Source organism: Saccopteryx leptura, chromosome 3 (assembly GCF_036850995.1).
Source record: "Saccopteryx leptura isolate mSacLep1 chromosome 3, mSacLep1_pri_phased_curated, whole genome shotgun sequence".
NCBI lineage: Eukaryota > Metazoa > Chordata > Mammalia > Chiroptera > Emballonuridae > Saccopteryx > Saccopteryx leptura.
The window spans coordinates 277941016-277968533 of record NC_089505.1 but is presented as its reverse complement, the minus strand read 5'-3'; the positions used below and the strand labels follow the sequence as shown (position 1 = coordinate 277968533).

At 39.3% G+C, this 27518-nt stretch overlaps 1 protein-coding gene across 2 annotated transcripts in view; it reads right to left on the bottom strand.

Annotated features, from left to right (window-relative positions):
- Positions 1–26457, bottom strand: part of SOS1 (SOS Ras/Rac guanine nucleotide exchange factor 1) — a 117984-nt gene extending 91527 nt beyond the window's left edge. For both annotated transcript variants that reach the window (XM_066378438.1, XM_066378439.1), the window contains exon 1: positions 26223–26457. In XM_066378438.1, coding sequence (XP_066234535.1) covers positions 26223–26309 — 87 coding nt within the window. In that variant the 5' untranslated portion in view covers positions 26310–26457. The remainder of the gene's footprint in view (positions 1–26222) is intronic.
- Between the last annotated feature and the right edge of the window lie 1061 nt (positions 26458–27518).

Sequence of the window (27518 nt, the reverse complement as noted above, 5' to 3'; positions counted from 1 at the left end):
GTAACAACAGTATTATGTTGATTAAATATTTCTGTGTCCATTGAACTTTTAACATATAACAAAGGCAAAAAAATTCCAATATCCATCTTTAACCTGTTAAAACAGATTTAGGCCTTTTCCTAAAGATAGTGAGAATTTGCCTTTGTTTACTTAGAGCTCCTAATCATGAAATATAATACTGTAACAATTCTGTAAATATCTTAGGAATAGAAATGCATCCTTTGAACCTCTGTATCCTTAACCTACTGCTCAATAAGTTGATGTGCAGGGTAGGGCAAAGGTAGGTTTAAAGTTGTGAGAGTGTGAAACAGTTTATTCTTATATTATTATTATTGTATTATTTTCCATATAAACAACTGTAAACCTATTTTTGCTTTCAAATACAGTGAAACACCAAATATCATCTGAAAATGTAACTTCTGAAAATTTAGTTTATAATGCCTTTTAAGTGAAAAATACTAAATACAGTAAGCAATAGAATGTACTTTTAGAGGGAAAATGAATGTTCCTGAATAGTAGCTTAATTGTTTCGATTACCTAGATTTAAATCAAAATCTGCCCTTACACATAAAAAAATATTTTCTACTTCTATCATATTTTCCTGAAATAACTCATAACCTGTGTTGTGAGGTCCTAGTAAACTATGGTAGTAAGGACAGTTTTTAATGTTTTCTCAACAGTGAGGCATAGTTATGTACTCTATAGCGAAGTACTAGCAAGCCAAATGACTTGGTGCCACTTTAATTTCCAACATAGGACAGAGTCAGAGTCTGACATAAAGGTGGTAAGTAGATGTTTCTGATTGCAATGACAAATATAAACAATTCTACTCAGGGATTCCTATTTTCACATTTAAATCCAGAGATGTTCTGCCAGTAGGTTTTTACTAAATTAAGATCATTTAACACAATATCTAACTTATTTGCTAAAAATTCAGAGGAAATGGAAAACACAAAAGCCCAACACAGGAGACTGTTTAGACTCTAAACAAGGGTAGTCAACCTTTTTATACCTACCACCCACTTTTGTATCTCTGTTAGTAGTAAAATTTTCTAACTGCCCACCGGTTCCACAGTAATGGTGATTTATAAAGTAGGGAAGTAACTTTACACTATAAAATTTAAAAGCAGAGTTACAGCAAGTTAAAGCATATAATAATAATAATTACTTACCAAGTACTTTATGTCGGATTTTCGCTGTTTGGCAGAATGAATCTTTATAAAACAACTTACTATAGTTAAATCTATCTTTTTATTTATACTTTGGTTGCTCCACTACTGCCCACCATGAAAGCTGGAATGCCCACTAGTGGGCGGTAGAGACCAGGTTGACTACCACTGGTTTAGAGGAACAAAAGAAAAGAATTTAGTGTGACTAGAAGAGTTGGTAGAGAGTTTAGAGATGGGATCAAAGAGAGAACAGGAGGCTAAATCACTTAAGGACTTGGACTTTGCAAGGGAGCAACAAGGATGGAAACCAATGGAAAGGTCTTTAGAGCCTTTTTACAAGAGTACATTGCTACTTTTAATTCACGGAACAAATAGTTTATAGCTATCATTTAATATTCCACATTGCAAATAAGAAACTACCATTTGTAAAGTCTGATGTCAAAGAACATTCATAATATTTTAAAAAGCTGCTCAATACCTTTTCCCTTTCCAACTATTTATATGTATGAGGCTGGATTTTCTTCACTGCATTTAGTTCAACTAAAACAGCACAACTGACTGAATGTAGAAATTGATCGAATCCAGGTTTATTCTATTAAGCTAGACATTAAAGAGATTTACAAAAATGTTAATGCCATTAGCTAAATTTTAAAAAATATAGTTTTTTTTTATTTTTTATTTATTCATTTTAGAGAGGAGAGGGAGAAACAGAGAGAGAGAGAGAGAGAGAGAGAGAGAGAGAGAAGGGGGGAGGAGCTGGAAGCATCAACTCCTGTATGTGCCTTGGCCAGGCAAGCCCAGGGTTTCAAACCGGCGACCTCAGCATTTCCAGGTCGACGCTTTATCCACTGCGCCACCACAGATCAGGCGAAAATATAGTTATTTTATTCAAAATGTTATTGCTAGCATGTAATGTTTATTATCTTTAAATAAATTTTTAAAAATTTAAATATAAATTCATGAATATAATCCATATAAACATTGCTCTTTGGGAGCCTCAATAATTTTTTTAAGGGTATAAAGAGGTCCTGAGATTAAAAAGTTGAACACTACTGATCTACCACTCTAAAATGTCCTGGTGTAGCATTCCCCAATCACCATTAATAATTTTGGAGGATTCCTTGTCAAGTTAACTACAGAAAATCTATTTACAAATAATTTAGTTAGCCACACATATCAACCCTTATCCGGCACTCAAATCCCAAACCATAAACCTTTAGCCCAGTGACTTTCAAAACTTTTATTGGGGAGAGGGGAGCTCCCAAGAGAAATGTCCACTGAACTACATTATTTAATACAAGTAAAAGTGAAACTACCCTGCTTAAAGTGAGTGCTATGACCCCTACCTCCAGTTCATCCATCCCTGCAGCCACTATGAAGGACCTCTAAAGTACTCTCTAGAATTACAGACTACAGTTTTAAATTTTTTATTTTAAATGGCTGCTCAAATTTGCTGCTTACAAGACTCTCAGAAAACTTCTGCTATTGTTTCAAAATAATCATTTTCAACTTCACCCTCCAGTAGACACCAGATGTATATTTACATCTGTGTAGAAAACCACAGAATTGTTAAAGTGCATAGAGACATCCCTGACTCATAGAATGTCTAAGGATTCTTGAGAAACAATTTAAAGAATGGTAAATAGTTTGAGTTAATCTGAAAAGGCTTCCTGGAGAGACATTATGATAAGGCAAGCAGAAGAGTCTTATAGCTCAGAGAGGAGAGGTTCAGTTAGGAAGGGCTTGGATGAGAGGTTTCCTAGGTTATGAGGAAAACCAACTGCCAGGACGTATGTGGCTCTCAAATACCACAGTTCTGCATGCTACATTCAAAAGTTTGTGTTTAAGACACTGAAGTAACTCCTTATTCCTGATTCTAGGGCAGAAGTGCATTTATTACTTTAGTAGGTTCCCTAACTCTAGACGAAATTTAAGAGGTAAAAAGAAAATTTTTAAGATAAAAAAATGAAACCTTAAATTTAAAAACCTACTTCCAGACAAAAGCTATTCCAGTTCCACATAACCTGAAATTGACACAGCATAGAACTATGTCATTGTCCAAATAAGAGAGAGAGGAGACATTAAGAGTTTTAACAGTGAAGAAGAAAATTTATTTTAGTAACAATACAGAATGGTTGGAACAGGCTATTAGCTGTATAGAAGTCTAGGCATGAGTTGACCAAAAACAATTAGGAAATAACTTTCATCAGTCAGCAGTGTTTTCACAATCTATTTTTAGAGTTTAATAGTATTTTCTATGCCTTTTAAAGTTGGTGCCTGAGAAGCTAGATGTTTATGTGGAGTTACCTATTTGGCTACCTAAAATCCTATGAAAGAAACACTGCAAACCAACTAGTTAAGGGGAGGGGGGAAGAAACCATTGCTTAACTATTAAGGTGAAGAGGTAAATTTAAATTTTAAAAAGAGATTTTAGTATTTTATAATTAATAAAATTAATATCTATTGGTCTATAACCTATACTGGTGAAAGCAAGACTGTCTTTACCCTTAAACAGACAGAGCCAGGGAGATTTTTAAAAGGGGTGCAGAGGGGAGGGCAAGCAGCTTTATACTTTTCTGTTACAAGTCCTTTCCTCATCATTCCCTCTGAATTTTCTAATAGGTGTAAGATGTCTCCAAGAAACTGTTAACCTGCTCACTGTACTCCATTTTACAAGTTTATTCATGGAAATCTATCCTACATCTTACTAGCATACATTCTCTAACATCTACCATCTTCATCATACACTTTCTTTAAGAACAGAATAGAGCCCTGGCCCGATGGCTCAGTTGGTTGGAGCGTCATCCTGAAGTGCAGAGGTTGCCAGTTTGATCCCCGGTCAGGGCACATACAGGAACAGCTTGATGTTCCTGTCTCTCTCTCACCCCACTTCCTCTCTTGCTAAAATCAATCAATAAAAATTTTTTTAAAAGAAGAACAGAATAGAAAATACATCTAAAAGGGGAAATGTTGGTCAAAGCATACAAAGTGCCCCATCATAGAGCCGATCTGTAAAGCCTGGGAGAGTTTCTGCTATTGTTTGGTTGGTTTATTTTTTAGCTCCTGGAGCTCAAGGAAATCTCTGTCAAAACACCAGCAGACTAAAAACTAAGGAACAGAGATTTCAATGACTATACACACTAAAGAATACATTGAAAAAATAGCTTGGGAACGTCACTAAACACACATTAATACAGTCTTCAAAAATCAAGAAAAGAGCATACCAAGCCATGGGGAACAGAAAGAATCTGATTTTAAGAGTTGCCACATTATAATATTCACTGGTCCAGTTTAAAAAAAAAATCACAAAGCATACAAATAAAGGGAAAGTATGGAAAATTAAAACAAACAAAATTGACAGCAACTGTCCCAAAGAGAATAGTCCCAAAAGCGAATAGAGAGACAAGGGACAGAAATAATCTCTGAAGAAATAATGGCTGAAAACATCCCTAATTTTATGAAATACATGAATCTACACTTCTAAAAATTTCAATATAATCCAAGCAGGATAAATCCCAAGAGATGTACAATGAGAAACACTGCAATCAAACTGTCCAAAGAAAAAGAGCAAACCTTAAAAGCAGCAAGAGAATCAACTCTTTAAGTACAAGGGAGTCTCATAAGATTAGTAGCTCATTTCTCATCAGAAACCATGGAAGCCAAAACATAGCAGAACAGCATAGTTAAGTGCTAAAAGAAAAAAAAAACTTGTCAACCAAGAAATCTATATCTGGCAAAACTGTCCTTTAAAATGATATATAAATTAAGATGTTCCAAGATAAACAAAAACCTGAAGGCACCACTACCATTAGATGTGTGCTACAAGAAATCCTAAAGATAGTCCTTCAGGTTAAAATGAGAAGAATAAACTGCAACTCAAAGCCACATGAAGAAATAAAGGTCTGCAGTAAAGGTAAACACACTGACACATATAAAAGCTAGTTTTATTGTATGTTTGGTTTATAACTCCACTTTGTATTTCTCCCAAATTTAAAAGATAAGAGCATAAAAAATAATTACAAATCCATGTTATAGAACAATGATGTATAAAGATGTAAGTTATGATAACAACATACTGGGGGCAGGACTGAGCTGTAGAGTGAAATTTTTGTATGCCATTGAAGTTAAGTTGGTACCAATTCAAACTATATAGTTGTAAGTTTGGACTTTGAATGTAATCCCCATGGTGACTACAAATAAAATATTTTAAAAATACACAGAAAAGGAAATGAGAAGGGAATCACAATGGTTCACTAAAATAAACCAGTTAGAAAAAAAAAAGGCAGTAGGAAATGAGAGACAAAAAAGGTATAAAATGTTAAGGCAAAATGTCAGAAATCTTTCCTAATCAGACATTACTTAAATTTGATTAAGTTAAACTCTCCAATCAAAGGAAGAGCTTGGCAAAACAGATTTAAAACCATAATCCAACTATATGGTGCTTATAAGAGACCCACGTTACCCAGAGATACAAAGAGACTAAAAGTAAAAGGATAGAAAAAGATATTCCATGTAAACAGCAAGCAAAAGAGAACCAGGATAGCATTTTTTTCCTTTTTTTTTTAAGGTGAGAAGAAGAGCAGCAAGCTCCTACATGTACCCCAACTGGGAGCCACCTGGCAATACCATCTGGGGCTGATACTTGAGCACTGAACTATTTTTAGAGCCTTGAGGCTGATGCACTCAGATCAAATGAGCCATCCTCAGTGCCTGGGGCCACTCTCAAACCAATCAAGCCACTGGCTGCAGGAGGGGAAGAGAGAGAAAAGGAAAGGGGAAGAAACAGATGGTTGCTTCTCCTGTGTGCCCTAACTAGGAATCTTGAACCCAGGACATCCATACACCTGGCCAACACTCTAACCACTGAGCAATCAGCCAGGGCCCAGGATAGCTATTTCAATATGAGGCAAAATAGGCTTTTTCAAAAATTGTTACAAGAGACAAAAAACGCTATTTCTTGTTAATAAAAGGTATTAAAAATATAAAACAATTATGAATATATACATACCATCAACAGAGACCCAAATATATGAAGCCAACATTGACCGAATTGAAGGGAGAAATAAAACAGTTCTACAATTATAGTTATTAGTTCAAAACACCAATTTCAGTAAAGAATAGAAGAACACCTAGATTTAAGGTCACTAAAGACATAGAGGACTGTAATACAATTTACCAGTATAGTCTAACAGATATATATAGAACATTTCTTCCAATAACAGTAGCATACTCATTCTTCTCAGGTACACATGGAACAGTCTCCAATATAAAACCATGTTAGACCACAAAACAGTCTCAATAAAATAATACAAAGTATCTTTTCTGACCATGACATTAAAGTTAGAAAACAACAGGAAAAATGTAAATTTCACAAATATGTAGAAATTAAAACAACACATTCTTTTTTGTGTGTGTGACAGAGACAGAGAGAGAGACCGAGAGAGGGACAGATAGGAACAGACAAGCAGGAAAGCAGAGAGATGAGAAGTATCAATTCTTTGTTGTGGCTCCTTAGTCTCCTTAGTTGTTCACTGATTGCTTTCTCATATGTGTCTTGATCAGGGGGCTACAGCAGAGCAAGTGACCCCTTCCTTGCTCAAGCCAGTGAACGTGGGCTCAAGCCAGCAACCATGGGGTCATGTCTATGATCCCATGCTTAAGCCAGCGACCTAGCGCTCAAGTTGATGACCTTAGGGTTTAGAACCTGGATCCTCTGCATCCCAGTCTGACACTCTATTCACTGAGCCACTGCCTGGTCAGGCTAAAACAACACATTCTTAAACATCACTGAATCAAAGAAGAAATCACAAGGAAAATGAGATATATGTAGAGAAAAAACAATGCACCAAAACTTATAGGATACAGCAAAGGCAGTGCTCAGAAATAAATTTATGGCTTTAAATATCTACACTGAAAAAGAAAAAAATGAGAACTTAAACCAACAACCTAACTTTACACATTGAGGTACTAGAAAAAGAAGAATAAATTAAACTGAAAACTAGAAAATAATAAAGATTAGAGATGAATAAAACAGACACCAGGAAAAAAAAGAGAATCAATGAAACCAAAAGTCTCTTCCTTAAAAATAATTGACAAGCCTTCAAAAGACTAAGAAAAAGAGAGAAGGCACAATAACTAAATTCAGAAATGAAAAGTGGAACGTTACTATTGACTTCACAGAAAAAAAATATTATCAGAGAATACTTTGAACAATATACACCAACAAACTAGATAACCTAGAATAAATGGACAAATACCTAGAAATACACAAATTATCTAAACTGACTCAAGAAATTATACATCTCTTTACATATATATAATAAGTAAGTGAGTTAGTAATCAAAACCTTTCAACAAAGAGAAGTCTAAGACCAGATGGCTACAAAGGTAAAATCTACCAAACATCTAGAGAATTAACACCAATCTTCCCAAACTCTTCCAAAAAACAAAAGAAGAAGAAATACTTCCTAACTCATTCTGTGAAGCCAGCACTACCCTGATACCAAAGGCAGGTAAAGACATTACAAGAAAAGATAATTACAGACTAATATCCTTTTTGAATATATATGCAAAAATCCATAACAAAATACTAGCAAACAGTTATACACCTTGACTCAGTGGGATTTATCCCAAGAATGAAAAAGTGGTTAAGCTTAAAATTAATCAATACAATACACCACATTAACAGAATGAAGGGGGAAAAACCACACATGATCACTCAATTAACTCAGAAAAGCCATTTGACAGAACCCAACATCCTTTTATGATAAAAACACTTGTAAAACTAGGAACAAAAGGAAACTTCCTCAACATAATGTATGGCATCTATGAAAAACCCACAGCCAGCATCATATTTAATGGTGAAAAACTGAAAGCTTTACCCCTAAGATCAGGAATAACACAAGGGTGCCCACTTTGTAATAGAACTTCTAGCCACCACAATCAAAAATAATAAATAAACAGTATCCAAATGTAAAGGAAAAGTAAAACTATTTTTGCTATTTGCAAATGACATAATTCTGTATATAGAAAAAAATCAATACCAAAGAATCCACAAGAAAACTACTAAAACTAGTTTATTAATTCAGCAAAGTTGCAGCAAAAAACAAACAAACAAAAAAACCCAGTTGTGTTTCTATATATCCACAATGTACAATTTGAAAATTATAAATGTAATTCCATTAGCAACTAAAAGAATTGTAACATCTAAGAGAATAAAATACCTAGGAATAGATTTAATCAAGGAGGTAAAAGACTTTTATCCTGAAAACTATAAAACTTTGCTGAAGAAAATTAAAGACCTAATTAAATGGAAAGACAGCCTGTTTTCATGGGCAGGAAGACAATATTGTCAATACTACCAAGCCAATCTACAGATTCAATGCAATCTCTATTAAAATTGCAATAACTGTTTTTTCAGGAATGGAAATGCCAAACCTCAGATTTATATGAATTGCAAATGCCCTATATAGACAATACAATAATAAAGAAGACACTTCCTGATTTCAAAACTTAATAAACAATGCTATAGTAATCAGTGTGGTACTGTTTTAAGACAGACATATAGACCAATGGAACAGAATTAAGAGTCCAGAAAAAAAAAATCTGTGCATCTATGGTCAACTGATTTTTGGCGAAGGTACCAAGTCTATCCAATGAATAAAGAACAATCTGTTCAACAAATGGTGCTGGGACAACTGGATGTTCATACACACACAAAAAAAGAAAAGAAAAGAAAGAAAGACACAAAGGAAGGGAGGAAAGGAGGGAGGGATGGGGGGAGGAAAGAAGAAAGGGAAGGAGGGAGGGAGGGAGGAAGGGAGGGTATAAATCGAACACCTAACTTAAACAAATATAAAATTTAACCTAAAATGGATCAATGACCAAAGAAAAAAAATAAAATAAAATGGATCAATGACCTAAATATGAAAGTTAAAACCATAAACTTCTTAGAAAAAAATTTAAGGTTAAATTTTCACGATCTTAGATTTGGCAATAAATTCTTAGATATGACACCAAAAGCACAAGTAATGAAAGGAAAAACAGTTAAACTGAACTTTATTAAAATTAAAAACTTTTGTGCACAGGACATTATCAATAAACTCAAAGACTACTTTTTGGTTGAGTCTGAATGGGAGAAAATATTTATAAGTCATATAACCAATAAAAGTCTAATATCAAGGATATACAGTGTGTCCGTAAAGTCATGGTGCACTTTTGTCCGGTCACAGGAATGCAACAAAAGACGATAGAAATGTGAAATCTGCACCAAATAAAAGGAAAACTCTCCCAGTTTCTGTAGGATGATGTGGCAGCATGTGCGCATGCGCAGATGATGACATAACACCATGTATACAGCGAAGCAGCCCACGGTCATGCCAGTCAAGATGTGGATGGTACAGAGGAAAGTTCACTGTGTTTTGTGGCTCTCTAAATTCGAATCCGTGACCAAAGTGCAACATCAATATCAGCATGCTTATAACAAAGCGCCACTACATAGGAATAACATTACTTGGTGGGATAAGCAGTTGAAGGAAACAGGCAGTTTGGTGGAGAAACCCTGTTCTGGTAGGTCATCAGTCAGTGACGAGTCTGTAGAGGCGTTACGGGATAGCTACCTAAGGAGCCCTAAAAAATCTGTGTGTGAGCCCACATCGAACTGCACTGAATAGGTATGAAACTGAGAGAGTTTTCCTTTTATTTGGTGTAGATTTCACATTTCTATCGTCTTTTGTTGCTTTCCTGTGACCCATCAAAAGTACACCATGGCTTTACGGATAGTGTATAATGATCTCCTAAAATTCAACAACAAAAATATAAACAAATCACCAGTATTTTTTAAATGGGCAATAAACCTGAACAGAAATTTCTCCAAAGAAGATACACGAATGGCCAAAAAGCATGTGTAAAGATGCTCAACATCATTAGTCCTTGGGGAAAATATCATTTCACATGAACTAGGTGAAGATGTAGAGAAATGGGAATCTTTGTGCATCGCTGGTAGAAATGTATAGTACGGCTGCCATGGAAAAACAGTATGGCAGTCCTCTAAAAGCAAAACATAGTATTACCAAATGACCCAGCAATTCTATTTCTAGCTATATACCCAAAAGAACTGAAAACAGGGACTCAAACAGATACTTATATTCCAATGTTCACTGCAGCATTATTCACAATAGCCAAAAGGTAGAAACAACTCAACAGATAAATGGATCAACAAATCTGGTATATATGTGCAATGAAATTATTTAGTCTTTAAAAACTATGAAATTCTGATACATGTTACAACATGAATGAACCTTAAAGACATTACAGTAAGTGAAATAAGTCACACACAAAAAGACAAATATTGTATAATTCCACTTAAGTGAAATATATACAATAGGCAAATTCATAGAAACGAAGTAGACTAGAGGTTACCAGGGACTGGGGGAGGGGGAAGTGGGGAGTTATTGCTTAATGTGTACAGAATTTCTGTTTGGGGTGATGAAAAAATTTTAGTGGTGATGGTTGCACAACACTGTGAATGGAGTCACTGGCACTGAAATAATATACTTAAAAGTGGCTAAAATGGATAATTTTTTATGTAAAATATATATATTTTTCCCACAATAAAAATTTTTTTTAAGTTATTCAACATATGTACAGAAAACAAAATCCTACCCAAGTTCTTACACAGAACATCTGTGCATTTAATTATCAGTAAGAGCAATCCATTACAAATTATTGGGCCATACATAGAAACCAATTTACGTGCAAATGGTTCAGTGGCATTCAACCTTTTTACACTCAGAGACTGGTGAAAATAGGAGAATTATTTCTGGGATCACTTAAGGGAGAAATCACCCTGAGCATAAGCAAATTTGACAAAGATTACTGGGTCTATTATCTTCCTACAACATCAGGGGTGGTTAACTCTTTTGCAGGCCAGCACAAAATTTTTGGCAAATCCTGGTTGAAAAACACTGGTTTAGATTATAAGTAAAACAGAAAATGGGACTTGTCTATACAAAAAGGGAAAATTTTTATTTCAGTAATTATAAAAGAATAACTGGAATTTAAGTTAGTTTATTATAAAAAGTCTGTTAATTAAAAATAACTTTTTAAAAAATCTCAACTTGTTTTATTATTTATTTTAAACTCTGAATCAAGCTATAGGCAGATTAATTCCATTTGCAATTAGAATGCTTTAACATATATGAGCAGATCACAAATTTTTTTAAATCACCAGATATGTTTCATAAAAGCAATAATTAAGGGTTTTTAATTGAATAGCCATAATACTTGCCACATAATATGTATTCAACAAATTATTGGATAAAACCAAATCAATCAATAATACATTAAATATATCATATACCATGATCAAGTGGGATTTATTCCATGGATGCAAGGTTGGTACAATATCCACAAATCAATAAATATGATTTTTTTAAAAACCAGCAGGAAAGTAGCATTAGAGAAACTTTTTTTTTATTTTTATTTTTTGGTATTTTTCCGAAGCTGGAAACGGGGAGAGACAGTCAGACAGACTCCCGCATGGGCCCCACCCCTGACCGGGATCCACCCGGCACGCCCACCAGGGGCGACGCTCTGCCCACCAGGGGGCGATGCTCTGCCCCTCCTGGGCGTCGCTCTGCCACGACCAGAGCCACTCTAGCGCCTGGGGCAGAGGCCAAGGAGCCATCCCAGCACCCAGGCCATCTTTACTCCAATGGAGCCTTGGCTGCGGGAGGGGAAGAGAGAGACAGAGAGGAAGGAGGGGGGGGGGTGGAGAAGCAAATGGGCGCTTCTCCTATGTGCCCTGGCCGGGAATCGAACCCGGGTCCCCCGCATGCCAGGCCGACGCTCTACCGCTGAGCCAACCGGCCAGGGCCTTGATTTTTTTTTTTAACATATCTTAAGATATATATATTTTAAGCATAATAGGTTTGGGGGGAACAAATTACTCACTTTAAGTGGAGAAAGACTATAATTCAATTAACCTGAATCAGGCAACTGATAGTCAGAAATGACCCTGGCTGACTATGAGAATGAACCTGTCAGATCTCTGACTACAGGAAACATAACTGACTGAGAGACCCAGCTGGTGCACTCTGAAATCCACCACCCTGTTCATGCAGACACCACACTTCTCACTGGCTGCTCCCAGTCAATGACTGAGCCCAGCGGCATGCATACTAAGGCAGCCATACATACTTAGACAAGCCTATCCTGGGAGTTGAGGAATTCTTGAGATAGGCAACTTTCACTCAATGATTTCCTGAGGCCTTAGTGAACTTTTCTTAGAACTGCACAGCAGTCTAAGACACTTTCACCCGAAGTTCCTTTCTTCCTCACTCTTCTACTTTACTTAGAGTCAGACTTGCATCATAGTCTAACAACTCTCCTAACCTCCATCCTCATATTCTCTCACAAGCACTTCTAATAAATTTCTTGCATGCTTGATCCCATCTTGGCATCTCCTCCTTTGAAGCATTATACCTTTCTCTTTGTCAATCTAGCCATTTTCAATGAATCATTGCTAAAATATATAGCATTTACTTCCCTATTTGCTAAAATAAAATACTCTAAACATGACCATTCCAATGCCTTTTAAATGGTGAAGACCTCAACTAAGACCCACTTAACTTCATCAATTAGTAGTAATATTCTTGAGGGGACAGACTCAGAACCACACGCAATTTAACAAATACGAACTGAGCATCTGTTGTACATGCGAAATATGCTAAGCATTATAGGAATACAAAGGTAAGTAGGAACCAATTCTTGCCCTCAAGTAACTCCCAATACAGAAGAGGAGAGAAGCCACAAATACAAACTTTAAAGGGCAGACTGTCATTAAGTGCTAAAATTGAGGTATAAAGTACTAAGGAAGTTAAGAGATTCATTTTACCTAGTAGAGAGTCTCTGTAGAGGAGACTGCATTTGAAATGTACATTGAAAGACATCATCAGAGCCTTCAGTTTATACCTGCCTGTAATTAACAGAGACAGTTCAACAAAGATGCCTTCAATTCAGCTTTGACTCCTCTCTCACTGTCCTGTCATTCAATCACCAATCTACCTTTAAGTCTAAAATCTGTCCACTTTTCTCTATCCCCACAGATATTGACCTAGTCAAGACTATCAATACCCCTTTTGTGAACTGCTGCAAAAATCTCCTAACTGGCCTTCTTGGCTACAGTACTGCTGCCATTTAATCTATGCTCTGTGACCCTTCAAAATTCATATCTAACTGTCAATACCCTGCTTAAAACCCTTTGGTTCCCTGCTGCTTACAAGATGAAATGCAATCATTTGGTTCACAAGATCTGGCCCCACACTCCAGACTCCAACTACACAGGACCCCTAAAATGCTGAGCTCCTGGACTCCAAGCCACCACAAATCCTATGGACACATTTTCTCTTCATCTGTAACTGGCTAATTCCCACTTCTACTTAAAACATCACTTTCATCACTTTCAAATATAAACACACAGGACAGTCTTCTAGCATCCTACTGCCACCCCAAGACCATTACTTCTCAGCCCTTTCCTTCAGGATCTCTCTTTCCATTAACTACTGCCTTTAAATTTTTTACTTTTTTATGCAGCAGACTGTTTTTAAAAATTATTTAATCCTATGCAGAGCTCCAATATGTAAAAGGGTTGAACTTCTCAGCTTAAAGCAAGGGGTTTCAAAGCCTTCTTTATTCAGCCACCTTCTTTCCTATAGCACTTCTTCCCTAAAATCTAAGGTGCAAGACAATTAGACACCATCTTACTATATTATATTGCCTACTCAAAGGAAGCAACACAGTATAAAGAGCTATCTAAAGCTAGACAGACTTAGGTTCAAATCCTAATTCTATTCCTTATAAGATCTTGAGCGCCTGACCAGGCAGTGGCACAGTGGATAGAGCATCAGACTGGGATGCAGAGGACCCAGGTTCAAGACCCCGAGGTCACCAGCTTGAGCGCGGGCTCATCTGGTTTGAGCAGAGCTCACCAGCTTGGACCCAAGGTCGCTGGCTCAAGCAAAGGGTTACTCGGTCTGCTGAAGGCCTGCGGTCACGGCCCATATGAGAAAGCAATCAATGAACAACTAAGGTGTCGCAACGAAAAACTGATGATTGATGCTTCTCATCTCTCTCCATTCCCATCTGTCTATCCCTATTTATCCCTCTCTGACTCTCTCTCTGTCTCTGTAAAAAAGAAAGAAAAAAGATCTTAAGCAATTTTGATCCATTTCATCCGTCCTAAAACTCAGCTGTAAAAATTACCACCTTGAAAAGTCTATGGATGGGACGGAGTAAAGTATGTAAAGTACCAAGCATAATGCCTAGAATACTGCCATAGCAGGAACTCAATAAAATAATATCTGCGATGGTTTATCCAGGAAATGTAAGGTTGTTTTAACAATCAAAAGTCAATTACTATAATTTATTAGATTGATAGAATAAAGGAGAAAAACCTATGATAATTTTAACAGACACAGAAAAATTACTTGACAAAATTCAAATCCATCTATGACTTTTTTAAAAAAAATTCCAAAACTCTCAGAAAACTAAAAACAGAAGGGGAAATCCTTAATCTGATAGAAGGAACCAATGAAAACTAACAACCAACATCATACTTCATGGTGAAATAAGATATCCTTTTTACCTTAAGAATGGGAACATAGCAAAGATGACCACTTGTGATGGAGGTTCTAGTCAGTAAAAGAATGCAAGAAAAATAAATACATACATGCATATATACCAGGCTGTCTCTATTTGCAGATGACATAATTACGTAAAAAAAAAAATTTCTATAGACTCTAAAAAATAACTACCAGCAAGGTTAAAAAACATTAAGTTCAATACTGTATATAAAAATTGACTATGGGTCCTGGCTGGTTGGCTCAGTGATAGAGCGTCGGCCTGGCGTGCAGGAGTCCTGGGTTCAATTCCCGGCCAGGGCACACAGGAGAAGAGCTCATCTGCTTCTCCACCCCTCCCCCTCTCCTTCCTCTCTGTCTCTCTCTTCCCCTCCCACAGCCAAGGCTCCATTGGAGCAAAGTTGACCCGGGCACTGAGGATGGCTCTATGGCCTCTGCCTCAGGTGCTAGAATGGCTCTGGTTGCAACAGAGCGACGCTCCAGACGGGCAGAGCATCGCCCTCTGGTGGGCATGCCGGGTGGATCCTGGTAGGGCGCATGCAGGAGTCTGTCTGACTGCCTCCCCGTTTCCAACTTCAGAAAAAAAAAAATTGACTATGTATTTATGTACTCATATCAAACAATTAAAGAATAAATAATGCCCTGACTGAAGGGCTCAGTTGGTTAGAGCATCATCTGAAAGCACAGTTTGCTGGTTCAAGCTCCAGCCAGTGCACATATGGGGACAGTTTGATGTTCCTGTCTCTCTCTACCACTTTCTCTCTAAAATCAATAAAATAAACATTTTTTAAAAACCCAAAATATTAAGGATTAAACTCAACCAAAGATATGTCAGACTTCTACATGGAAAATTATAAAGTGTTGCAGAGAGAAATAAAAAGCCTAAATAAATGGAGAGATATACTATGTTCATGGATCCAAAGATTTAATATTATGAAGATGTTAATTCTCCCTAGTGATCTATAGATTCAATGCAATTACAATAAAAATCTCACCAAGATTTTTTGGTATAAATTGACAGGCTAGTTCAAAATTTATATTGAAATGCAAAACCCAGAAACACTAAACAATATTTTATTTTTTATTTATTTATTTTTTTGTATTTTTCTGAAGCTGGAACCGGGGAGAGACAGTCAGACAGACTCCCGCATGCGCCCGACCGGGATCCACCCAGCACGCCGACCAGGGGGCGACGCTCTGCCCACCAGGGGGCGATGCTCTGCCCCTCCGGGGTGTCGTTCTGTCGTGACCAGAGCCACTCTAGCGCCTGGGGCAGAGGCCAAGGAGCCATCCCCAGTGCCCGGGCCATCTTTGCTCCAATGGAGCCTCGGCTACAGGAGGGGAAGATAGAGACAGAGAGGAACGAGAGGGGGAGGGGTGGAGAAGCAGATGGGCGCTTCTCCTGTGTGCCCTGGCCGGGAATCGAACCTGGGACTTCTGCACACCAGGCCGACACTCTACCACTGAGCCAACCGGCCAGGGCTAAAACAATATTTTAAAAGAAGAATAAAATTGGAATATTTACACTACCTAACTTCAAGATTTACTAAAAATCTATAATAATCAATATTGTGGTATTGGAGTAAAAATAAAAAATAATCAGTGGAATAGAATAAAGCCTAAAAAGATATACAGGGGATCCTCAAGTTATGACCATCTTGATATACAACATTTCAGTTTACAAACCTCACTCCTATAAAAACTTTAAAAAATTGAGATGTGAGTGTTTCAGCTTATGTTATTAGTGTTGTACTTATGGACTACATGGGAGAACTAGTTTGGTTAGAAGAAGTCATCAACCTTCCAGACTAGCCTAGAACAATTCTTTAAGGTAGAGAGGGCTGCAACAGATCCTGTACCCTGTACATCAGCTGCTTCTCGAGATAAAACACCTGTAGTACAGGTAAAATCATCTCCAGTGTCTCCTGCATGTTCCTTAGGCAATCCTGATGCACCTGACCCAGTATCTCCAGCACCTTCTGCAGGTTCTCCTGCCTCTCCAGCTTCCTCCTCCCAATAGGTCACTGTCTCCCACCTTGCAATGCCCCTTCCAGTGTGCAAGCCGACCACAGGAATAAAGGTAAGAATTTTTTTTTACATTCATTTTTTTTTGTTACTACAGTACAGTGTACAGTACAGTATATTTATGTCCTTTTCCTTTTTCTGTGGCTTAGTTGTGTTTTCATGTTATAAGTTATGATTTTACAACTGTGTTAGGATAGGTAAGTGACTTAGGCTAGGATGTGTTTCAACTTACATCAAAATTCGGGTTACATCACTCTCATAGGAACGCAACTGTGTCATAACCCAAGGACCTCCTATACTATATATTTATTACATATAACACATTTAAAGATATTTACATAAATATTAAATATTCATTTATTTTTCATTAAAACATCAATGCAATCCAACAAGGAAAGGAAAGTCTCTTCAACAAATAATTTTATTTTTTTATTTTTTTTATTTTTTTTAAGATTTTATTTATTTATTATAGAGAAGGTGGGGGGGGGGAGCAGGAAGCATCAACTCCCATATGTGCCTTGACCAGGCAAGCCCAGGGTTTTGAACCGGCAACCTCAGTATTTCCAGGTTGACGCTTTATCCACTGCGCCACCACAGGTCAGGCTCTTCAACAAATAATTTTAAAATAATTACACATCAGCATTAAAAAAATTGATTCCTACCTTACATTATACACAATTAATTTGAAATGCACCATAGATTATGTAAGATAAAACTATAAAGCTTTTAGAAAACAGCATTAGTAGAAAATTTTCATGACCTGATGGCAGGCAAGGGATTCTTGGACACAAAGAGCAATAACCTTATAAGAAAAAAAACTGATAAATTTGACTCTATCAATATTAAAAACTTGTGTTCATCAAAAAACACCTCTAGAAAAATTAACAGACAAGCCACAGGCTAGAATCAAATATTCATAAAACATATTCCTGATAAAGTGTCATTATCCAGGATATATAAATATAACTCTTACAACTAAACACTAAAAAGAGGCTCTGGCCGGTTGACTCAGTGGTAGAGCATCGGCCCAGCGTGTGGATGTCCTGGGTTTGATTCCTGGTCAGGGCACACAGGACAGTGCCCATCTGCTTCTCCAACTATCAGCAAGGATGTGGAGCAACTAGATTCTCATACATTGTTGGTGGGAATGTAAAATGGGTACAACCACTTTGAGAAAAGGTCTGGCAGTTTCTTATAAAACTAAACGGACATTTATTCTGTGAGACACTTATTCTGTATTTACCCAAGAGAAATGAAAACATCTGTCTACAAAAAGAAAAAGACTTGTATAAGAATATTCAAGGCAGTTTTATTCATAATAATCACAAGCTGGAAACCTCCCAGGTAACCATCTACTTGATAAATGAACTGACATATTCACATGATAGAAAAAAGAACTGAATTCTTGATAAACACAACCTCAAAAGCCTTACCAAAAATACATACTCTGTGATTCTATTTATATGACCTTCTAGAATAGATAAATCTATGGTAGGATGATAAAAGATCAGAACAGCATTGGCTTCTGGGAGGTGGAGACAGGGAATGACTGACAAGGCATGACGGAAATTTCCCAAGTGATAGGAATATTTGATATCTTGGTAGAGGCTTGGGTTGCACTCATTTTAAAAAACTCATTAATTAGCACAATTAATATTTGTGTATTCTATTATATGTAAATTTTACTAATAAACAAAAAGAACCATACACAAATACTGAATTTTAGTTAATGACATGCATGCCGAAATGTTTAGGGGTCAAGTATACTGATGCCTGCAACTCACTTTGAAATGCATCAAGGGAGAAGGCTGTTGGGAAGCAGGGTGGGGGGAAGAAAGTAAAAATGGACAAATATACGGTGACAGAAAACGATTTTGACTTTGAGTGATGTGCACACAACACAATCAACATTTCAAATGCTATAGAAATATTAACCTGAAACCTATGTACTCTTTTTTTTTAATTTAAGTCTGAACGATGTTTTATTTTTTTTAATGACCAGATTCCCTCTGTTACCTCTGTCTAAGACCCACTCTTTTTTTATATATAAATTTTTATTCATTTTAATGGGGTGACATCAATAAATCAGGGTACATATGTTCAAAGAAAACATGTCCAGGTTCTCTTGTCATTCAATTATGTTGCATACCCATCGCCCAAAGTCAGATTATCCTCTGTCACCTTCTATCTAGTTTTCTTTGTGCCCCTTCCCCTCCCTCTCCCCCTCTCCCTCCCCCCCCCCCCATAACCACCACACTCTTGTCCATGTCTCTTAGTCTCGTTTTTATGTCCCACCAATGTATGGAATCATGCAGTTCTTGGTTTTTTTCTGATTTACTTATTTCACTCCGTATAATGTTATCAAGATCCCACCATTTTGTTGTAAATGATCTGATGTCATCATTTCTTATGGCTGTGTGCCACATCTTCTTTATCCAGTCTTCTATTTTTTTTTTTTTTTTTACAGTGATTAAAGCCTTTAAGCAAACTCTTGGCCAATACAGCAAGAATCCATAAAAGAATAGTGTCCTTAACATGTTCACCAAGTCCAAGTTGGCACCAACACCGTTCCAAATCCCTGCAAATGCAACCCAACCCCCGTTCAGTCCGTTAGGAGCTGTCACAAGGAGCAGAAGTCCAGGAAAAGTCCACATCCAGGAAAAGTCCGCATGGCACTGGAATTGTTGTCACAATTCTATACTTTGCAGCTCATGTCCAAGTCCCAATAATCGCTGCTTCTAGCTGGTAATGATTCAGGTAGACTGGAAAAGCCATCTGCAGCATGTGTGGAGATGGAGCTTCTGTTCTCTGCGAAACCTATGTACTCTTATTGATCAATGTCACCTCATTAAATTTAATTTTTTAAATAAAATTTTTAAAAAAAGAACTGCATCAAAACATAAAATGGAGCCTGAGCTGTGGTGGTGTTGTACATAGATGTCAACCTGGGACATTGAGGTCCCAGGTAGAAAAGCCCAAGGTCGCTGGCTTGAGTGTGGGCTCACTAGCTTGAGTGTGAGGCCACTGGCTTGAGCATGGGATCATCGACATTATTACACAGTCACTAGCTTGAGCCCAAAGGTTATTAGCTTGAAGCACAGGTAGCTGGTTTGAGCAAGGAGTCACTGGCTCAGCTGGAGCTTCCCAGTCAAGGCACATATGAGAAGCAATTAATGAACAACTAAAATGCTTCAACTAGGAGTTGATGCTTCTCATCTCTCTCCCTTCCTGTCTATCTGTTTGTCTGTCTCTCTGTCATACACAAAAACAAACAAATAAATAAATAGGATGGATTGGTGGATGGAGAGAGGGATGGATAAATGTGTGATAAAGCAAACAGTACAATGTAAATTATGATCAGCACTTGGGTGTTTATAATTCTTAAAACATGTTTAAAATTTTTCATAATAAAATGCTGGGTAAAAATCTTTATCACAAGATAAAAACATTTTTCAATGAAGTGCAGTGTTTTTCCTAAATATTTCATCCACAGCTCTAACATAAAAGTACATTATGCGGAGTAGGGAGTTGCTTGCACTTTCATTATTATTTGGTTAAAGCATCCTCACTGCTTTGATTTCTGGGCCTCCCTGCTACTGCTGGGACACAGTCTTCCTCTCCATTACAATACATCCCATAATCCTTGTGGACTTCATCAACACCCATGTATGCAACTCATCACTCAATACACCAACTGCAGAGCTTCTAATTATCAAACCCCCCACATCTCTGGAATCTGAAAACTCTAAAACATAATAGTCATCATCTCTAACCACAGCCTCCTATCTGCTCCCATTACCTCCTCTTCCAATGTATCAGGATTTTTAATCCATAGAGCCCTCATTTACACCTCCATTGTTGCTTTATTTCCTCTTTATTACCTGAAATACCCTTATCTCCTTAGTCCCTACTGCAGCCACCTGCAACCAACTATCCCTCTCTACCCATTTACCTGAACTAATGAGTGCTGCTGAGGAAAATTTCACAGCCATCAGACCCATGAACACTACTCCAAATGTATGCTCTCCCCACTCAGCACTGCTCAGCAATTCCTTTCTAATTCTGGCTGGCTCCTTCTGCACACTTCAGAGCAGCAATTCCAAAATGTCATCACACTTCTTAAACGCCTTACTCATTTCTCTTTCCTCACTCTATAAAGGATCTTGCCTTTCATTTCATCATGAAAATAGAGGTTACCTAGCATGAACTCCCTGCTCTTCAACCTACAAACCCATCTTTATTTCTTTCCCTCCCATTTCAGAAGAATGGCATCACCCTTGCTAGAGGTAGTGTAACATAGTATTTTAAAATGTAGACTGTAACCAAATTACCCTTTCCAAACCTCAGTTTCCTCTCTTGTAAAATGGAGGCAATAATAGTATCTTGTGAGAATTAGAGAATATACAGTATGTGCTTATAATAGCAATGCAAATAGTTCAAGGCAAATTTCATGATTGTGTTGCTGAGCTCTCTCCTCCTTGATCAGTATTTCACCAGCATTTTCCAGCAGCTTCTTCCCCAAAGGCTCCTAACATACAATCGTTTCTCTCACCTTCAAATAAAAACAAGTATCTTCCCCAACCCTGAATCCCTTCTCACCACAGAAGTATCTCTTTTCCCTTCATTTTCTAGTTTGTAGAAAAAATAATAATCTGAAAAAAAAGTCATCTGTCCTTGTTTCTCCCTTTTTCATGCTCTTCCATGTTCTACCCTCACCCTGAAACTGCTAGAACATAAATGACCCTTGAGCTGTCAAATCTAACACTCTTCAGGCACCTTACCTGACTTTTATGCAGCCTGACACATTAACGGCTCTTCCTGAAACTACTCCTTTCTCAGCTTTTCGGACCCTAGGGTCTCATTCTTTCCACCTGGCTCCTTCCTTCTTTATCTCCTTTACTCCCTCCTTTCTCTCTGGTCTCCTGGTTCTAATGCCAGCTCTATTTCAGTCTTACTTCTAATTACTTTCAGTGGGTGGCCTTATTAATTTTTAAAACATCTTTTCGAGGTACAATGGACATGCAATAAATTGCATATATCTGAGCTGTACAATCTGTTAAATTTTAACACGTCTATATCCCTGATACTATTGGCACAATAAAAACAAATGAACACAAAAGCTTCCCCCTACAACAACTATTGACCTGCTTTTTGTCATTATAGATTAGTTCACATTTTCTAAAATTTTATATAAATAGAATGAAACAGTATATACTTTTTTTTTTTTTTTTACAGGGACAGAGAGAGTCAGAGAGAGGGATAGATAGGGACAGACAGACAGGAACAGAGAGAGATGAGAAGCATCAATCATCAGTTTTTCGTTGCGACACCTTAGTTGTTCATTGATTGCTTTCTCATATGTGCCTTGACCACAGGCCTTCAGCAGACTGAAGCCAGCGACCTTGGGTCCAAGCCGGTGAGCTTTTTTGCTCAAGCCAGATGAGCCCGCACTCAAGCTGGCGACCTCAGGGTCTTGAACCTGGGTCCTCCACATCCCAGTCCGACGCTCTATCCACTGTGCCACCGCCTGGTCAGGCTCATTCATTATTTTGACATTCAGCCATGCTGTCATGTGTATCAATACTTCGTTCTTTCTATTGTTGAGTAGTATTCCAATATATGGCTATACCATAATTTGTTTATTCATTCACCCGTTAAGGAGCTGTACAGAGCCACCATGAACATTCACGTGTAAGCCTTTGTATGGGCACAGTCTTCATCTACTCTTATGGCTTGATGTCCACACATAGAAGTCCCAAATCTGCTTCGCCAGATACCAACAACCAATTGCCAGTTCAACAAGTCCACTTGGATAACCCAAAAGGACTTTTAAATCAACATGTCCACAACTCATCTTCTTACACTGCTCTCTCCACCCCAACAAGTTTTCCTCTTGCATTCTCTATCCTGTTAAAGGCACTCAAGCCAAAAGCATGAGACTCTTTCTGCTCTCCTATCACTTCCTCCAATCACTCAGTGAGTTACAAGGTCCTATCAGTTATGCCTATTAAACATCTCTTAAATAAAATTCACCTGCACATTTCCATCCTAGTTCAAATGCACTCTTAGTTCAAGTGCATATCATTTCTTGGCTGGACTAATAAACTAGCCTTCTCATTCTCCTCCTTACCTAGAGGTTCATTATTTTCTAATCCATTTTCCATTTTATGGCTAAAGTGAATTTTCTAAAATTCAGATCTGATGCTACACCTCTATTTAAAATTCCTGAATGACTTCTATCCCCTCAGGATAAAATTCAAACTCCTTAGCATTAATATACAAAAAAATTCCTTATAAACCAGTTTCCTCTTCAAATTTGTCCTCTGCCACTTCCCGTCATATTCTAACTTTGTCACTTCTGGATGATGTCATTTACCTTTTTATTCTTAGTGCTGAGGGCAATAATAGTTGGTCTGTAGTAGGCATGGTATATTTGTGCAATAAAGAAGATAGAACTTAGACTAGTAGATGTGGCAAGACATTCTGCACACTCAGGAAAAGCAGTAGTCCAAATTGGCTGAAGCATAAAGAATATAAAAGATCATAGCAGGCAATCTAGTCAAAACAGTTGGATGAAGCCAGATCACCTATCACTATTGGTTCTATCTTAAAGAACAGACACTTCATCCTATGCCCTCAAAAGACATCAATGGTTCCAAACAACACGGTGACACATTCAGAAGTGTACTATAACTTTTGAAATTTGAAAAATAGATAAAGGGGAGGTGAGGGGCAGTGAACTCAGAGCTTCTGGGATAAGAGGGAATTGAGTAGAAGTACATGTCAAAGGGAAATGAATCTACAGGCTCTGCCTGGGTGTGGGCAGTAATGCAAAAGAGAGAACTCAGATAACTTCACAAAGTTTTGAACCACTCAAATAAAATAATAAAACCTTTCATCAAGAGGAAAAAACTTTAATGGTAAGTGAAATGGACGGAGGTGACTGATGACTTTAGTTTGGGTATTCCCTCACCCATTCATTCACATTTAAGTCCCTATCACGGGAGGGATGGAGGATAAAATGAGGATTAAAATATCATTCATCCCTGTTCTCAAGGACTCTCCAATCTAGTTGAGAAGAAACAGGGGCAGGAGAGATAATTATATAGAAACTTAAAATTCATTAAGTGCTAGACGAGGGTGCTAACAGAAAATACAAATAAGCACTGTAGATTTGAGACAAGATCTGAGGTCAAATTAGTCCAGAAGGATGAGTAGTGTTACTCCAGGTGAAGAGAACAGCATGTCCAAAGAGCCTCAAGTGAGATAACACAAGTTGGATGCATTTGCACACAGTGTAATAAGTCTAAAGGAAGAGTTCAAGATGTGAAGATAGTCACATGAAATGTCTAGCAGGCAGGTTAAAATGCAAGTTTTGAGCCACCAAGAGCATATCCAGATATGAAATAATTTCCAATCTTGTCTGAGGTAGCTTAGAATCACTGTTAGTGATATTTAAAATAAGAATTGGAAGAACCTTACATGTCAGCTAGATTGTGTACACTTCCACCTCCTCCCATCACTTCTACTGTCATCCTAGAGTTTCTCTGCTTAAAGTCAAAGCTGGTTTATGTAAATAAGCAAAGAGGACTGGTGGGGACTGTGGTAAATTGGAAATAATACATGCTATGTCTAAAAAGGGCAGCTCTGGCAGTTTACTACCTTGCTTGAATATGGACCCAATGTGGAGAAAGCTTCCTATTCTACAAGAAAAGCTCAAAATTCAGATTTATGTAATAGGTCCAATTTTTAAGTATTGGCAACTAATTACATTAAAATTGAAATAACACATTGCCAGCCAAACAAAATGCTTCTGTGGACAGATTTCAGCAAGGGCCACCAGTGTAGAGGATTTAGACATGGTCTGCCAGCTCCTACAATGCTCTTTTTACTGCTTTGTAAGCCCCTCTCCTCCCCTCAACTGATAGGGTATCCTTGTGGTTCCCCTGGATAGGCGTTGATTGCTTCTAAACAAAATAGCCTCAAACTGATAGTGCTTTATGAGTTCTACTGTATATTTTTTAACATTTTTTTTCTGTCTCCTCCCCACCTTAGTCAGGATACCAATCAGGTCTAGCATCAGCGAAACCCCTTACCTTTTAATACAAGCTTTGTCAAGCTTGCAGGTAAAGCAAAAATCAACAGCATGAAAGCCTGATGATTTCTAATGAATAAAGTATATAAGGTATATAGCATCTCTTTGGTTTTCAGACACCTGAGGGAAAAAGTCAGTAACTTATATATGAAATATGGGCAAATTCTGCTAACTAGCCAAATAGTTTCCACTGTAAGACACCAAGAGGGGGAGGGGAAAGAGGAGAACAGGGCAAAAGGGAAAGTAAAAGTTGCTAGCCTTTGAGAAACAACAGACACCTTTCAAGACACAGTTTTTAAAAGGTTAAATGTTTAGAATAAAAGGAATACTCATAATCTCAACTCTCAGTAGAAGTAAACATCTATTTTCGCCACAAAACATAAAACATTGCTCAAGCAGCAAGAATTTGGGATTTAGAAACACGATTTAAAAAGTAAAGCAATTCTTATATTTATAGAAAAGGCCAAAGGGGCGCGGGGGTGGGGTGGTACTAGTTGTTTTTAATGTTCATTCAAACCAGTTTCTGATGTTTCAATGTGTTTGTCACAATGTTGCTTTGGAAGCTTTTAAACTGTATCAACATTTCCCAAAACATTTAAAAAGTACAGATCGTGTTATAAATTTAGATAACAATGTGGCAAACTTGAAGAAACACAAAAAGGTTAAAATTTCTAATCCACAAACCGAAACATAGTACCAAGATTCCCAGACTTCAGAAAGAAAAGAATGGCATGTGCACCCGCCCCTGCTCATCAGAGTGGGGGAATTCGGGGCAATGAAGAGTGATTACAGAGGGTGAGCAAAGCAGGCCATATTTCTGCTGGCAGGCGAGCTCTGCAATTACTTAGAGCAAGCACTATGGCCAGAGCATTCTCGAGCCCACTGAAACGAGCAGACTGGACACCTAAAACCGAAGGTTGACAGCAGCGCCGGGGTAAGACCGAGACGGCGGAAAAGTGGCCTGCTTTGACCTCCGCTGAAAACCGAGGCTTCTCCAGCTCTGGTCCTTGAATCAGGGGGAGGGCATTAACCTGTCAGTGATTGTATCATTTGGACAAACTCTCCCCGGCTTCCTGCGGCCTTCCCACACACCGGGTGAATGTCAACACCGATAGCCAGCAAGCGGGGGGGGGGGACCGCTCGGTGTGCGCCGTCCTCTCCGGGAGGCGCCGAGACCGGGAAGAAAGACGGCCCCGCGCGCGACCCGCCTCCCAGCCCTTGCCCAGCCGCGGCCCGGCGCCCTCGCGGGGCTGCGGCGGGGAAGCGGGGTCCGCGGGGTCCCGGGCGCTCTCACCTTTTTCAGCGCCGGCACCAGCAGCCCCCGCCACTTGGGCGCGTTCTCCTCGCTGAAGAACTCGTACGGCAGCGGCTGCGCCTGCATGGTGCCCCTGGGGCGCCTCTGGGCGGGGAGGGGGCGGCGGCGGCGGCCGGGCCCGGGAGCCGCGAGAGGGCGAGCTCGCAGCGCGGAACAGGGCCGCGGCCCCACCAGACGGCCCGGCCCCCTCGGGGCGCCGCGCGGCCGGGCTAGCCCCGGACTGGGGGCTGGGGGGCGAGGCCGGCGCCCGGCCACCCACCCGACACAGGGACCAGCCGAGAGCGAACGCAGCCCGGAGGCGGCGGCGGCGGCATCCCGCACCACCGCCCCGGGGCCGGGCCCCCCACCCCACCCCTCCCCGGCCCGCCGGCGCCGCCCCGGGCTGCCCTCCGCCGCGGCCGCCGCCCGCCCGCTCGCCCGCCCGCCTGCCCGCCGGGGCTGCGTTCCCGGCCCGGCCTGGCCCCCGCGGCGGAGCCGGCGGCTGGGGGGGAGGGAGTGTGGAGGGACACTCCGGCCGCGGCACCGATCGGCACAGCCGGGACCGCGGAACGCGAGCGACCGGGGTCGGGGCGGAGCTGGGGCCGGAGTCTAGCGGGGGAGGGGAGAGGCCCGAGGTCGCGGTTGGGGAATCAGGCTGCCCTAGGGTGCCGCCGCGGCCGCCGCCGACGCCGGTGTAGCGCTGGAGCTTCCTACTAGCGAACTGAACCTGCTCGCTACTGAGCATGCGCGCCGGGCAGGGCCAGTTCGCTTCGGGTTTTCCGGCTCCCCAGCGAAGGAGGAGGGAAGCGCGAGTGAGGGAGGGCTCCTGGCCAGGGTGTAGTGCGCCCCCGAGGGCTGCAAGGGAGGGGTAAAAGGGCCGGGAGAAGTCGAACCCTGGGCTGAGTAGGGCCAGCGGGGTGTTTGGGGGGGGGGGAACTAGAGTTAAGCGTACCCCATTGTGTGTTTGGACCGCGAACGATCCCACCCCTCTCTTGGAGTCCTTGTGCCTTTCTTTTCGGAAAGGGGTGTGTATGTGTGTACTTTGCTCCTGAACATGAAGATAAGGACTGCCCAGAGCATGCAGAATATAGTAAACAGACTGGACAAAAGATAGGTGGCTTTCTCACGAAACTCTCTCAGTATTTGTGGGATAAGTGATCTCAGTGTTTCTAAATGGCCTTTGCACATCATCAAGAATAAAATGTATACATGTAATATTTTTTTGTTTGTGTTTAAAATTAAATATGTTCATCTTTCAAATCCGCTTCAGATATGAACTCCAATAACCACTTACCT